The following is a 15,706-nucleotide window of genomic DNA, read 5'->3' on the forward strand; positions in this document are numbered from 1 at the left end:
TAAAAAATATTTTACTCGGAAAAATATAAAGGATTATATGAGTTAGTCTTAGTTCGTATATTCCTTATTAAAATGTCATAACATTTTTTATTCCTTTTTTTTTTTTTTTTTTTTTTTGCTGTATGCGGGCCTCTCACTGTTGTGGCCTCTCCCGTTGCGGAGCACAGGCTCCGGATGCGCAGGCCCAGCGGCCATGGCTCACGGGCCCAGCCGCTCCGCGGCATATGGGATCCTCCCAGACCGGGGCACGAACCCGTATCCCCTGCATCGGCAGGCGGACTCTTAACCACTGCGCCACCAGGGAGGCCCTTTATTCCTTTTTAAAATAGTTTTCTCTCAAAGACTACTTAGGACTGTTCTCCCCACCCCCATAAGGTACTGAAATAAAACACTACTAAAAGGGAGAAAAATCTTACTTTTACTAAATGTGAATCAATAACCTATGACATCAAATGACCCCATCTGTTCTTTCTTAGGTTTTTTTTCAATAAAATTTTGTATATAGTAATTACATCTAATGATCTCGCTTACTAAATTAGGAAGAGAAAACCTAAAGGCATAAATGTTCTCTAAACAAAAAGCAACCACCTGGAATTTACCTTTTTTGTTGTTGTTGTTTAAAGAGAAAAAATATACATGCAAATTACAAAAAAATTACATGATAAGTTTAAAAAATATCGGTAGACTCTGCCAAAGAAAAGTAAAATCATAAATTATATATAAAAAAATATTAGATACTGGCTTCTACTAAACTTTTACTGATAATTTTAATGAGTCCACCATTTTAAAAGACATTTTCTCTTTTCATAGATATCTGTAAATAAAAATAACAGGAGCGATAAAGCAACAAATAGTTACTAGTAGCAGAAAGAAAATAGGGGCTTTTAATTCTATGTATTACTGTTAAAGCAAGTATACTCCATCCAATAAGGATGTTAAAAAAAAAATCTACATGGAAGACTTCTTAATGTTTGTGAAATTTCTTTGCATCCTAAATCTCAGCTTGATGTCAATGAGCCAGGAAATGAAACCTTGGGGAATTCCTGCTATACAATGGAATGATGGTCTCAACACACCTTTTCATTCCTTTTGCTAGGTACTCCTGATGTATTTATAGGCTAACTGTTTGGAATAAAGTATACTGCTAAAATGCCACATCATGGATTGAAATCAGATAGAAAAGAAAAAAAAAGTCCATACAAATAAGTACCAAAAAGTTACCTCCAATACATATTCCCCCTTTTCTGCAGGTTCTCTTCTGTGGTTTCAGTTACCCACAGTCCAAAAACATAATATGGAAAATGCCAAAATAATTCGTAAGTTTTAAATTGAGATTTAAATGTCATTCTGAGTAGCATGATGCAACCTCACACCTTCCTGCCCTGTCCCACCCGGATGTCAATCATCCCTTTGTCCAGAGTATCCACTACCCATTCACTAGTCACTTAGTAGCCATCTTGTTACCAGATAAACTGTCGTGGGATCACAGTGCTTGTGTTCAAGTGACCCTTTTTACTTAATAATGGCCTCAAAGCACAAGAGTAGTGATGCTGGCAGTTTGGATATTCTCTTACTGTGCCTGATCTATAAATTAACCTTTATCATAGGTATGTATGTATAGGAAAAAATATAGTATATGTAGGGTTTGATACTATCCAGTTTCAGGTATCCACTGGGGGTGGTCTTGGAACGTATTTCCTATGGACTTGGGGGGGGGATTACTGTACTGTGTTTTAACACAAATGTGTTTTACTTCATAAATTAACTTATATAATTAAAAGATAAATTAAGAGCAAATATGGCATTACCCTTAATTTTTTTTAATAAGGATGAGATGTTCCTAGAAATGTATTTGCAAATATTTTATTTTCTCACCTAAATTCCCTCTAAATGTGCAGAAAGTATTAATCTCTTATATGAAAGCTGGAAAAGAGAAACCAAGTAGTTAACTTATCAAGATCACAAAATTTGAGAATGGAATTGGAAATACCTACATTTAAGTAAACAATCTGAGACAGACTAGAGCAAAAAATACTCATCATAGTACCTTCTTAATGGTGAAGCCACAAAGCACATAGGTAATTAAGTAAATGCAAGGAATGGGTTACAGATATGCACAGTTCCATGAAATGCACTCAAGTATGAGTAGCCAAGGATGAAAGGAATAAAAATGTTGAGAACTAATACAGAGGAAGAAGATGGTCGATGTTGTTTGGTGAGTTTCAAAAAGATAGTGTTTAGTTCCCCTCTAATAGAAAATGGAGTCTTATAATCTCATTTAAAGCTTCATTTCCAAGGTCAAATCTTCCAAAGGTACCATTTTACTATCTTGTTAAGTACACATGATTAATGGGCTCAGTGAATCACACTCCAGAAAAATTAATCCATTATGTTCCCAGTGTAACCTTTAGAATTCTGATAAATACCATAGGACTATGTTTTTGTTTTGTTTGTTTTGTTTCTGGTCATCTGCACCTTTGCCAAATGTTAAAAGAATCAACCAGTAACTGTTTATGCATGGTATCTATGACCAGCAAAGTTTTGAGTGAGAAAGATGGGAAAATACAACAGGAAAACCCGAAGCCTTTAGTGAGTACTAGATGTTTTCTTTGTGCTAGCTATCTCATATTCCACAGAGAAGTGCCATGTGATTAGTTTACTAACCCTGGTTTTACAAATGAGGAAGTTTGTGAGTTTCTTGAGAATTGGGAGTGCTTTTAAGAACCTCCCACTCCTTTCCTCCACTATAGTTAATACAAGTCTCAGTATATCCTGGCACCTGATGCACTGTCCAGAACATATTATGCAAGTAAAAGAGAACTAAAGGTGGCATATACATATTTGCCAGGTGGATTAAAGAGTGCACTGTTATAGCACAACAAAGTAATAAAATACAAAGTTTTAATGCTATTAAAAGATAGTCTTTTCCATCCAGAATAAAATTTAAAACTTCAAGATGTCATGACTGACACTTATTCATGAAATCCTATAAATAATAATACAATAATATAATATATAAAACCTGTACAACCAGTAGACTGTTAAAAACAAAACAAAACAATTTGAATCCTAGTTCTTCCTCCAACCTAAGGCAAGTCCATTAAATCTTGTGGTTTTTAGTTTTCCTAGCTATAAAATAAAGTTTTGGCCTAGGTGAGTTCTAAGAATCCTTAAAGGTTTAAATAGTTATGGTTACATCAAATACTGGAAAATTTGGTCTAGACTGCTTCATTTGAAGGTGAATCTCAGTAACCAGGAGAGTAATCAACTTTTATAAATGACACTATAAGGCACACTCTAAATCCCGATAATGATTCAATACTTTCAACACTAAATTTAACATACAGATATTTCCACGGAACTCACACAAATGTCAGTGTTCCCCCAAAGTACAGTTTTTTGCCCCAAAAGTAAGCTTACTTCATTTTAGTAATATTTAGTTTGCTTTTAGATACATGAACCTTACCTCCTTCCTATCCTGCTATCTTCTTTACCCTTCTACCTCTAAACCATAAATTGTACTGTGTTATCTGATTCATAACATTTAGTCTGCCATGTTCCAAAAAGATGTCGAATTATCCTAAATCTCCCTCTTCTCACTTACTATAATAGTTAAGGGAACCAGTACTAAGATAATTTTTTTATCCTGCTTTTTATATCATAGGACACTTTTTTCTCCCCATTAAGATCCTAAAGGGGAAAACCATACAAACGTCATAAAAAACTCTAGCCGGAGATAATCAACGCAGAGCAAAAGCTATTCTTCAAAATTCAGTAGTCAGTTCAAAAAAAAAGGAGAGAAAATTACAGTCTATTAATGATTCAGAATTTTAAAAATTACAATGCAAGAAAAAATCAGCATAGGAATTAGAAAATTAGTCAAATGGTAAAGTTTAAAATTTAATGTCTTGAAAGTCTTGATATTAGAAAAAAATCAATTTGATAGCATGCAGCTTTGCTTTGTCCTTTTCAGTCCATCTGTGTTTTAAAGGATACTTAGTAGCAGAATTATGTGTGACTCTGCCACGAATTGAGCCTGGCTGCTCCCATGGATGTAGCTCTATAAAACAAGACAAAGAAGCGAAAATTACAATCCGGGCAAAAGCAGATGTTGGGTAGTTTTTTTTCTTTGTATTGTATAGTTTTATGCCTTGAAGGTAAACAATGGATGAATCTATGAATTAAGCCCTTAGTTATAGTTTTTGAATAAAATAATTATTAGTTATTTTTGAATAAAATAATTATTAGTTAACTAGAAATAACAGATGAAAATGTTGGTGGCTGATGTAACTGTAAACTGTAGAAAGCAACCTAACATCAGAAGTAAACTTAATATAATTTGTTAAAAGGTTTTACCACAAACACATGCACAATGTAATGATTCTTCCAGAGTTACTGTAAAATGTACTTAATATAAGCATAAGGTACAAATTAGAGCAACTAAGTTTAATGACTCTCCATCCTTCAAAGTAAGTAGAAAATGACCTATCCAAAGTTATATGACTCTTCCACATTATCAAAGTTTTAAAAATAAGGAGATAGCTTTATCAATGCATTCATTTTATTAGAGAATTTCAACGGATTTTTTTCAAAGTATAATTACTATAATCGTTTAACCCCATTGAGAAATGTACAGTGTCCTATACCTAGTAAGAACTCTATTAGTTGATACCAGTCAGTTATAGAAATTTGACAAAAATCTCCACCCAGGATATTTTGCTGATTCCCACAGTATTTCTGCTTTAATGGAAAGAGTATTTAACTAAGAGTCAGAAAGTTATTCCATCTTGTCCTCAACCCTGGGCATGTCACCAAATCTCTCAGATATTCAATATCCCCTCATCTAGAAAACTAGGAACTGGATTAGATGATTCCTACGATCTTGCGGAAGCATATACAGTCTTGTGCATATTGTCATCAATTCTGTCCTGGTATTTCCGTGCAAAGGCTGCTCTTGATACTCTGATCTAAACTGTCTTTGTTTCCATCTCTAATTTCTCAGTCATTTGTAGTGCAGCTGCCTCATCCAAAGGTGTGTTTGGATATATTTTTAAATCACAGCTTCAAGCAAACTGACTAAAAAATAGTCATTTCTGGTTTATTCACATTATAGCTTCTGAGGAATCCTATTAGGTGTGTTTTCTTTTTATTCTATTAAATATTTGCCAATGAATGACAGTAGTGTAGTAAGACAAATACAAATACTATAAGCCATATGCTTGACATTACTTCATCTGATTAGAAACTAAGATCTTCAGAACTAAGAAATGAAGGTTTTATTATTCTAGTAACTGTAACAGCATAGATAATAACAAATACAACCATACCAAGTACTAATAACAACTACCATTTATCGAGCACTCATTTTGTGTTTAACACAAGCTCTACATGCAATATCTCATTTAATTCTAATAACTGTAACAAAGTAGGTATGCTTTGGCATACGTTCCTTACAAGAAAAAAAAGTGCTCACACCAATCCCAGAGAGATGTGATTCTGAATTCTGATCACTGAAAAAAATGTAACTTATTTAAAAAGAAGCATTTATGACACCAAGAAAATGGCAAATGAAAACTAGGGTTTGATAGTGCCTGCTGTTACCCAAATGACAGTTCAAGGTCAAATCCACAAAAGTACTTTTGGTCCCTTCTTTCATTTTTAAAGTACATGATTGCAGAATGAACCAAGAGCCTGTCAACAGCTAAAGGAAATGCTGTTGTGATTATAATTTACCATCTACATGAATTCTTTCTGTCCAGTCTTTTCATGCAGTTTGACTCAAATTAGTTATGAAATTTTATTTGCTCATTTTCTTTCCCCTTTCTTGCATACGTCATGAAAAATTACCTGTGTGAATCCTTTCAGCTTTTTTCAGTCCCTTATTTACTATCTCCCAGTACAAGAAGAGCAGACACTTGAAATTTAAGAAAATATTTAAGTGATGATCTCTCACTTATCTAGCATATGACTCTTTCTTTGCAACAGAAGTACTGCAATAGCAAAAAGAAGAAAGCATGATGATTTATTATCAACATAAAATCAAAATGTAGGATGAAAATCTTATATTTTCTTTGGCAACACTTCCAAGAAGTCAAGAGTTGCCTCATTGCTCTTAAATAAACTTATGTCTTTAAGGTTAAGTAATTAATTCTCATCCCTCCCACACACAAAAAAAACATTTCTAAATAACAAATGAGTTAAAGAAGAAATCTCAAGAGACATTTTAAAATATTTCGACTAAATGAAAATGAAAAACAACTTATCAAAATTTTGGAATGTAATGAAAACAGTGCTTGGGGGATATTCATAGCATTGAATGCATATATTAGAAAAGAAGAAAGATCTGAAATCAGTAATCTAAGTTTCCACCCATAGAATGTATACCACCAAGAGTGAACTCTAAGGTAAAGTATACACTTTGGGTGATTATGATGTGTCAGTGTAGGTTTGTCCTTGGTAAAAAAAGAAAAACCAAACAAACAAAACCATTTTGGTGAGTGATATTGATAATGGGAGAGACTATAAATGTGTGAGGTCGGGGGATATATGAGCAATCTCAGTACCTTCCTCTCAAGTTTGTTGTAAACCTAAAACTGATCTTAAAAAAATAAAGTCTTTTAAAAAGAAAGAAAAAAAGTTAATCTTGGCTATTTAAGATTTGCCAGTAGAAGAGCCACTGCTTTCCTGATCAAAGCCTATAGACAATGAGGGATCCATTTTCTATATATGATAGAATCAATCCTTTTTTTCTTTTTTTTAACCATGTAACTCTAAATAAAGAAGATGCTATTTTAAGATATACTAGTTAGTAGGAATGCAGTAATGACACCCTAGGCCTGAGTCTCCTTGGTATGCCCAGGTACCCAGAACTAAAATGAAATCATCTTTATTATTTCCTTCTGTTTCTTTCGGAGAATACTAACATCCAGGAAGAGATTCTTTTGAACTATGAAGATATACTATCTTATTTAGTGTTAAATTTAATAGAAGTACTTAAAGGCATTCTATGATCTTCCCACTGTATGATACTACCATCTTGCTTAAGATGGAACCAATTGCTTGAGTCTTATAGTAAAAACAAAGTGTGAGAGCAGGCAGGTAGGCAGACGGGCAGGCAGGGGGGCTTCTGCTGGCAAATGGGAGTATCCGGGTCACCTGCTGGTGCACAAAATGAGTGGAAATCCCGAGGTACTTAGCACTCTGACATCCTAATAAAAGATTTCCCCATTTCTTGACAGTTACATATTCCTAGCCCTTTCCTCAGGGCTCCTCTTTTTATTCATCAAACGACATAAACTTCTCTGAGGTAGCACTAGTTCTTGCTAGGCTGCTACCCCAAATGGCAGATGGGATATAGATCATACAGTAGCTAGGCAAAGTCCTCCTGGATTTACCTAAGAGACATAAATAGGTATTATCTATATCCAGGTGGCAAAGAATGCCACTGTGTTTGATTTCCCCAGGCTAGGAAGGGTATGATTGGTCTTAATCAAACCCTTCTCTACAAAAAGTTGTCAGCCCTGCTAGTACAGTGAAGAAATGGCTGTCCTTATGAGCTTTACCTGAATTACAGTGCCAATAAGACTGGTAGTTCACATACTGCAAAGGGGGGAGGGGAGGGGGAGAAAAAGTAACAAAACAGAACACCAAAAACAAAAAGCTCCAGTCAATACTAAGGAAATCCTCAGCAGAATATGCTGAAATAGTTCATTATAATTGGCCCTCCCTACAAGGTCAGCCAATGAGAACACAGAGTGCAGGGCTGCAAGACTGCAGATACTACAAAACAACCCTAAGCCCCAGACACTAGTAAGACAGCTACTGGGGATAAACTATGTTTGGAGAAGCACCTTTTACTTTTTGAACAAAACTGATAATATGACTGATGAGAGAGCTTCTCATATTCACTGTGCTTTCAAAATGCTGAGAGGTAAAAAATGTGACAACGCAGTAAGACTAAGTTTCTTCCAAGTGTACGGCAAAAACTTAAAAGGGCCTATGACTCAGCTTCTAAGCAATTTTAGTAATTAATATTTTCCTGAGGACATATTTCTAGCCTGATTATAGATTTTCTTTTATTCACTAATGAAAGAAAACTTGAAATGCACAGTATAATTACTCTCATAGAAGTTTTTTGGTAACTAAAGTAGTAAGTTCAAAATGAAAAGTTATGTTATATTCTTCATTTTAAAATCCAACAGAACAGCTTTTGATGTGAGGTGAACTGAATATGTAAATCTACAATGCAAAAGTTTTGGTAACTCTGTCATATCAGATATATATGAAAAGTATAATTTAATAAAAATATGTGGGCTGGGCTTCCCTGGTGGCGCAGTGGTTGAGAGTCCGCCTGCCGATGCAGGGGAAACGGGTTCGTGCCCCGGTCCGGGAGGATCCCACATGCCGCGGAGCGGCTGGGCCCGTGAGCCATGGCTGCTGAGCCTGCGCGTCCGGAGCCTGTGCTCCGCAACGGGAGAGGCCACAACAGTGAGAGGCCCACGTACAGCAAAAAAAAAAAAAAAATATGTGGGCTTTTTTCCTTTTTATCCTTGGGGAAAAAATCAACCATCAAGGAACATTACTATTCTCATGTCATTATTGTAAATGTAATCTAAAATGCAAGAACAACAACAAAACAACTAATATAGCTTAAAATTTACATGATTCTGTGTTAAAAATAAAATCACTCATTTCATATCACTGAATATTTTGCATCTGTGATTGGTGTAAGAAATGCATTAGGAACAGAGTTTCTTTTGCCCTATTCTAGCTTTGCAAATAAATTAAATGTTTTCCCCCAGGAAAGCCATTTAACCTCTCTTTAATTCATTTCCCTGGTACAGATCATTTTTTGTTACTTATGGGGTTACTAGGTGATAAAAAGATGGTATTATCAAGAAAAATCTATAAAATGCATTTAAACAAAAAATAAAAAAGAAAAGGACCACTGTCTTTTGAAGCATAGTCTCTTATATTTTTCCTCTTTTTTGGCTTATCTGTGAAAATGGACATTCACATCTTCACTCTCAGTGCTCACATGATAATCTTTGATAATCCTATATATGGAAGCATCTTCACATGGATGAAAGTACCCTGGGTGGCTAGGCACTTTTTCCTTAATTATGAATCTTTTAGCATATCTATTAGATCATCCTTTGATCACTGTACTTGGTATTTTTTCCTGTAACCGCCTCACTGATTGAAACATGAGTAAAACACTGCTCAGTCTGGGTCCCATTATATCATGCTGGACTACCTGCTATGACAGTTTTTCTAGTCCCGTTCTTCAGATAGCTTTAGTCCTTGAAACTTCTCTTATATTGTCTTAAGAATGATACTCTCTCTAAAGTTCACCTAATGCCAACTGCTTTAAAAGTCCAGTGTCATCCATTTTCTCCAAATGTCCAGGATCACTGCATTCTGATGAGCAAGTCTGGAAAATCACTGCCTCTATATCTTTGACATCAGAGACTTTATCTTGACATTTGATGTGAAATATAGCACAAAGGTACGATAAATGAAACCTGTCTAAAAAATGAAAATGATGCTGATAAGGATTCAGATATTAGATCCATATAACACTGTTGACAGTACCACGGCTCTGCAGGCCTTGAGATTGGCTTTAACTAATGATGGATGCTACTGGTTGAGCCTGCTAATCTGGCAAATGAGACGTCAAATTCTTGGTGTGATTCTCTATTTCTTTAAGCTTAATATTTGAAGGCTTCAAATTAACGGCATTCATCTGTATATTTAATCAGTATACTAACAATGTGAATCCAGGTATATGAGAAGTATATTGCATGTAGAGGCTAATATACAACTTCTGGCTCTTCCATACAAACTTTATAGCACCAAACACAGCAATCATCTTCAACAGAAGTACCACACTGATGGCTGGGAACTCTGGCTAGAAACCAGGCTGCTAGCAGTGTGAGATGGGGCGTGTTACTTAACCGACCGTGGTTCAGTTTCCGTATCAGGAAAGCAAGGATGTTGTAATAATTTAAAGCTTTAGAAAAGCTTACATGAAGTAAGCTTTTAGAAAAGCTTACCTGAAGTAAGCCTTAATTAAGTGTTGGCTATTGTTGTTATATTTATTTATTCAACTGGTATTTACTGAATGTCCGATATGTGATAGGTACATTTCTAGGCACTTGACATAAGAGTGAACAGAGCAAATATCTCTGGCCTCATGGGGTTTACAGTCTAGTGTTTGTGCACATATGGGTGTGTTGGGGGAGAGAGCCAGAGAAAGACAAAAAAACAACAAGTACATAATACATATATGTATATATAAATAATATAAAATTAATTGTATACAGAGAACAGTATTAGCGATACTGATTTTGAGGGAAGCACACACCAGGCAGGGGGAAATCTGGCCAGCGCGAAGGCCTTAAGGTAGAAATGTGTTCATCAGGGAACAGAAAGGTCAGTGTATTGGTGAGGCCTTAGATTTTACTCTGAGTCACATGGGAAGCCTTAATAGGTAAGTTTTGAGCAGAAGAGTAATGTGAGCTATGCTGAGAATAGACTATAATGGAGCAAGGATAAAAGCAAAGAGATGAGATGGTGGTTACTGCAGTAATCCAGACAGAAGATGCTGGTGGTTTAAAGCAGGTTGATGGTAGGTGATAACAAGTGATCTGACCCTGGATATATTTTGAAGGAAGAACAACAGCATTTCTTATTTGTTGTGTGTTCTTACGCTAAAGGAGATCAAAACTTTATAACAGGTAGAATGTGTAGTAAAAATTTAGTTATTTCAAAGTTCAAACTCATAGTATAAATATATATATAGTCCAGTATTTATACTAATATATAGAACATTTACATTCAATTGGGAATACATGAATCTAAAACAAAATCTAGGTATTCATGGGTTTATTAAAATAAAGAGGTCATTAAAAATGGTAACATGTACTTTAATTAGTAAGGACTCTATAATTGAAATATAGAAAAGTTACATTATTTGTCCATGACATTCTATTCTCTTTTCACATTTTCTCCTTTGGATGATTCATACTCTTAAATTCAATAGCTCTTTGGTATGAAAGACTCCTTCTCAGGTCTATAGTGTCACATTTTATGGATAATTACTAATTGGATATATCTACTTGAATATCCCACTTGAATGTCCTAACACTCTAAAACCAAAATTTTTTTAAACAAATGTCAGTATTCTCCACACAAAATAATTTATCTTTGCCAGACTTGCTAGACTTCTATGCTCCTGTCAATAATGCAACCATTCTTCTAATGACCAAGTTTCAACTTTAGCATTTATGTCTGCATCAATCATAGAGCCATTGAACACTTCCTATTCTACATTTGCCACTTTTCTGTTACCTTGACACAACTGATTGTGTCTGAATGTTTATTATATCATGCTTGGATTACAGATGCTCTAATCTTCACACTCCAATCTCTCACTTCTAGCTAAATCTTCGAAAATCACCACTTTCATCAGTCTACTGCCCACAAACATTTGAAAATTTAAAATTGCTTAGAGGCCAAAGCCCTTGGCAATTAAGTCAAACACTTTTGAATCAATCAATTAATAAATCAAGCCAGCAACTATCTACTCAGTACTTAAAAGAGATACTGTATTCCATAAAATGAGAAAATAAGTAAATATAAAATGTGGTGTTTTTGCTCCAAAGGACACATAGTAACATTTGCATAAAGAGATCTCTAACCATATAGGTAAAATAAAATGAGGGCAGTGTACTTAAAACACTCTAGAATTAGTAGACCAAGATTTGAGCCTGGGCTTGAGTTGCCTTCTTTGTAAATGGGGATAATAATAGAATCTTTCTTACTGAGGACTGCTATAGGATTTAACAGATCAGACGTTAATAAAATTAGCTACTAAATTACATGGTATTTAGTAAGGACTATAATTTTGGCTATCACTTTAGCTATGTGTTCAGTGAGTCCTAGAGAAATATAAAAGGTGAAATTACTGTAGGGTGAAATGGAAGGAAAAGACTCCAAAGATGGTTAACTGTAAACAGGATATTTCGATGGAGATTATGTTGAGATAAATTAGTAACACTGGGAGAGGATTTTAATCAGGTAGACTATGACAAGGAAATTAACAGAGGATGGGAAGGAGTTTAATCTTACTGGGAATGGGTATGGAGGTAGACATGATTGGGCTGCCACATTAAGTCCATTTATTCTCACACTATTTCTATTAAAAAAGATTACACCTCAGTGGAAAAAAAATTATGGCCCCCAAACATCCTATCCTCATTTCCACCTCTATATGGGTTCTTAAGGCTGTTCCATTTTTTTTTTCCCTGACCCATATCAAGGAATGATCTTTATTCTTACTGGGTGGCCAAAATTCAGCTTGATTTAATGCCAACTCAAATTCTACCTCTTGTAATAAAATTTAATAATTAATTAATAAACAGTTAATGCTCTTAAACTATTATAATACTTACTGTCTATAACATTTAATCTGTATCTTAATCACATTTGGATTTAGAATGTTAGGATTCTGGACTTAAAACTCACATGAATAACACTGTATCAGGAAAAAGGACATATCATTTATAGAATCCAGAATATTTGCTATTTTTTAAAAAGAGAACAGGCTTCAAATACTTGCTTCTACATATTTCAAAGTAATTTAAATACAAAACATATTTAAACCCTAAAGTGAAATGTAAAATGATTGCAGAACTCTGTATATGTAGTGTAATTCAGGAATTTTTAAAAAAATCTAGAGCATCTATTAATAACTCCATATTTTTTAACATCTTAGATGAAGCTAACATATGAAGGTAAATTCCTCAAAATAGCATAAAGAACAGTTAAACTCTGGAAATTTTATATATAAATCTTAGAGAAAAAGTGATGCTTTAAACAGCTATGTAGCATGAATGTTATTTAAAATTAATAAAATCAGAGTTTACTCTTTTCACATTGAGACTGAGCTCATTAAATAATAATTTTTCTTTAGTAAGCAGTTTTTTGCCAATAAAATTTTTAACAAGTAAATATTGATATTTGGTGGTTATCAGTATGTACTATAAGCATATAATTTAAAAAGTCATATTTCTCCAGATATTTCAAAAGTGTATTCCATCATTAGTAATTAATGTACTACAAATGTACTTGTGAATTAGTATTACAAGGGAGTATTTGTATACACTTAATGAATTTTTTACATATAAATTGGTTTTGTTGTATACAATTCCATTTTAAAAACCTTGGCTTTTTCTTTATAGATTTTAAAAATCTTACATGAGAGCTTGCAAATATCAAAATGTGAACTTACCTTCACATATTGAGAGTTTGTGACACTATAAACATATACATTATATAAAGACTAAAGCTTCTTCTAACTGTGCTTTCTCTCTCTTTTTAAAACTGGCTAATTCATAAGAAATTCTTCAGATTTGTTCTTAATCAGAAATACACCATAGGGGGAAAAAGGCACTCACAAATTTTGTGTTTGGATATTTAAGGCCAGTCAAAACTCATCTTATAGATTTAAGTCTTTTGCACTTTTCTGTCAATTCTAAAGAGGTATATTTTCAAAGAAACATTATCTGGAAAAAACAAGCAGAAACAAATGAGTTTTTCCATCGTATCTGTAATAAAATTCTTCCATGAGTTTTTCACTTATAATCAGGAAGTACTTTTTTTTTCAAAAACAGCCAGCACTGCTGGGAGAAATTTGTAAACCACTGTTAACTGTGGAACAAATTTTACAAGTTGAGAGAGGAGTATTAAAAAAGGAGGCTTACATATTTTCTTTTACATAGTTCTGTATTATTTGAATCTTTGACAACGTTTACAAAAATATTTGTGGATTATTTGGGGAACAATATGTTCTTTTAAAGAAAGGCAGTTTTTTTACTCTTGTCATCAAGTAGTTTATAATATTCTAGAGCAGTAAGAATTGCTTGCAAATGCTGTGGACAAATCAGGTTTTAAAAATGACTGGAAAATGTCCATCTGATTTAAGAACATGGAAAGCCCTGGTGAACTTGGTGTGATTTTGAGGGGAGTCATGGGTGTACAGGAGCCAGACAGAAGGATGCTGGGAGTGACCAGAAATGAAGTGAGTTCATGAGCACAGACAACCTAAGAGAATAGAAAAAACCGAATTCAATGATACTAACTTCAAGTTTGAGAGCTTGGTTTTGGGAAATGTTACAAGTTTTGATGAGGTTTCAAGTAAACAGTTCCCAAATGAGCAGTTTAAGTGGAATGAATAGGTAGGTTATAGAATTTAAAGAGAAAAAAATGATCATATGAGGCCAGTGCTAAAAGAATCAACGGCATGGGTGTTCTGAACAAAGGGACTGAAAAAAAAAAAAAGATTTTATCATGTCTGAAGGCAGAAGAATGAATTAGATAAACTTTGAAGTCTTTTAAGACCCTCTAATCTTACTTTTCAATGAAGTTACTACGTGGTTGTCTTCAATATTGTAAAAAATATTTTCCAAAAAGAATATCAATGACACAAAGAATATTCAATCCTAAGAAATAAAAATATAACATCATTTACATAAGTGCTGCAAATCAACTTACTGGGATTTTTTTCCTCTTGAAAATATTAAGAAAAAATCAAGGGCTGCACAGTTCTAATTTATCCTACTTAATTGGAATTAATATATCATCTGGTAGCTATTGCAATTTTTTTAACAAATCACAACAACATGTATTCATAAAGTTTCTTATTTATGGTTTCCTTTCAGTTCCTAAAAATATAGTGAAAACCCGACTGTATCAAACTGGGGGGAGAAGGAAGGTATAAATTTAAAAACAAATTCTCAAATAGAATAACTCTGTCAAGTAAAATTTTGAAAGCAGAAAACCTACTCAGTAAAAGATAAAATATATTGGCAATTAGCATCATCTTTATGGATATAAACAATCAAGGTACTATTGTCCACTTAAAGATATTTTCTTGAACAAACTAAACAAAACTCAGTCAAAACTGTTTACAGCTTTAATTTGCTTAGTAAACCAGGCCTGCACCATACAATAGTGTACTTATCTAAAGATAATGTTAAATTATCACAAACTCTAAAATTGCGTCCTTTTTTTAGTGAAGTATAGTTGACTTACAATACTGTGTTAGTTTCAGGTATACAGCATATTGATTCAGGGTTTTTGCAGATTATATTCCATTATAGGTTATTAAAAGATATTGGGTATAATTCCTTGTGCTATACAGTAAATCCTTGTTGCGTATCTATTTTATGTAGTTTGTATGTATGAATTCCATATATATTGAGTCCTTAAGTAATGCTTAAAGCAATTTAAAAATATAAGTACCTTTCTTTTCTTTAACATGTAGTAAGCTATTTCATAAGATAACCTTTTCGTTTAGAAAAAATAAATTATCAATGGCAAAGTGCTTTGAGATTTTTATCCTTTCAATCTTCCAAATAATGTTTGAGAAAAAAAAAAAAGGCAGAATCTTCTATGCCTAGTGGACTAATTCTGGAACCCTACAATAGAAGGGGGAGGCTCCCAAAATATGATCTTAGGGCTTAAGGAGTTCAACACCGAGGAGAAACTTACCAGAATTCTTCAGAAGAAAATTTTTAGGAATTTTTATTATGAAGGAGAAAGCTGGTATGGAGGGAAGATGACAAGAAAACAAAGGGAGGGAGAAGAAAAAGGAGGAAGTACCTTGGGGAATAATGCTTGTTACATCTGCATGACCAGGAGC

The 15,706-nt window shown here is 33.8% G+C and overlaps 1 protein-coding gene across 3 annotated transcripts in view; it reads right to left on the reverse strand.

Moving 5' to 3' along the window:
* Nucleotides 1–15,706, reverse strand: part of TUSC3 (tumor suppressor candidate 3) — a 183,452-nt gene that overhangs the window by 24,821 nt on the left and 142,925 nt on the right. For 2 of the 3 annotated variants that reach the window (XM_060085678.1, XM_060085676.1), the window contains one exon: nt 3,997–4,060. The exons of the other annotated variant lie outside the window; for it this stretch is intronic. In XM_060085678.1, coding sequence (XP_059941661.1) covers nt 3,997–4,060 — 64 coding nt within the window. The remainder of the gene's footprint in view (nt 1–3,996; nt 4,061–15,706) is intronic. 3 annotated transcript variants of the gene reach the window in all.

This window comes from Mesoplodon densirostris, chromosome 20, assembly GCF_025265405.1.
Source record: "Mesoplodon densirostris isolate mMesDen1 chromosome 20, mMesDen1 primary haplotype, whole genome shotgun sequence".
In the NCBI taxonomy this organism is placed as follows: domain Eukaryota; kingdom Metazoa; phylum Chordata; class Mammalia; order Artiodactyla; family Ziphiidae; genus Mesoplodon; species Mesoplodon densirostris.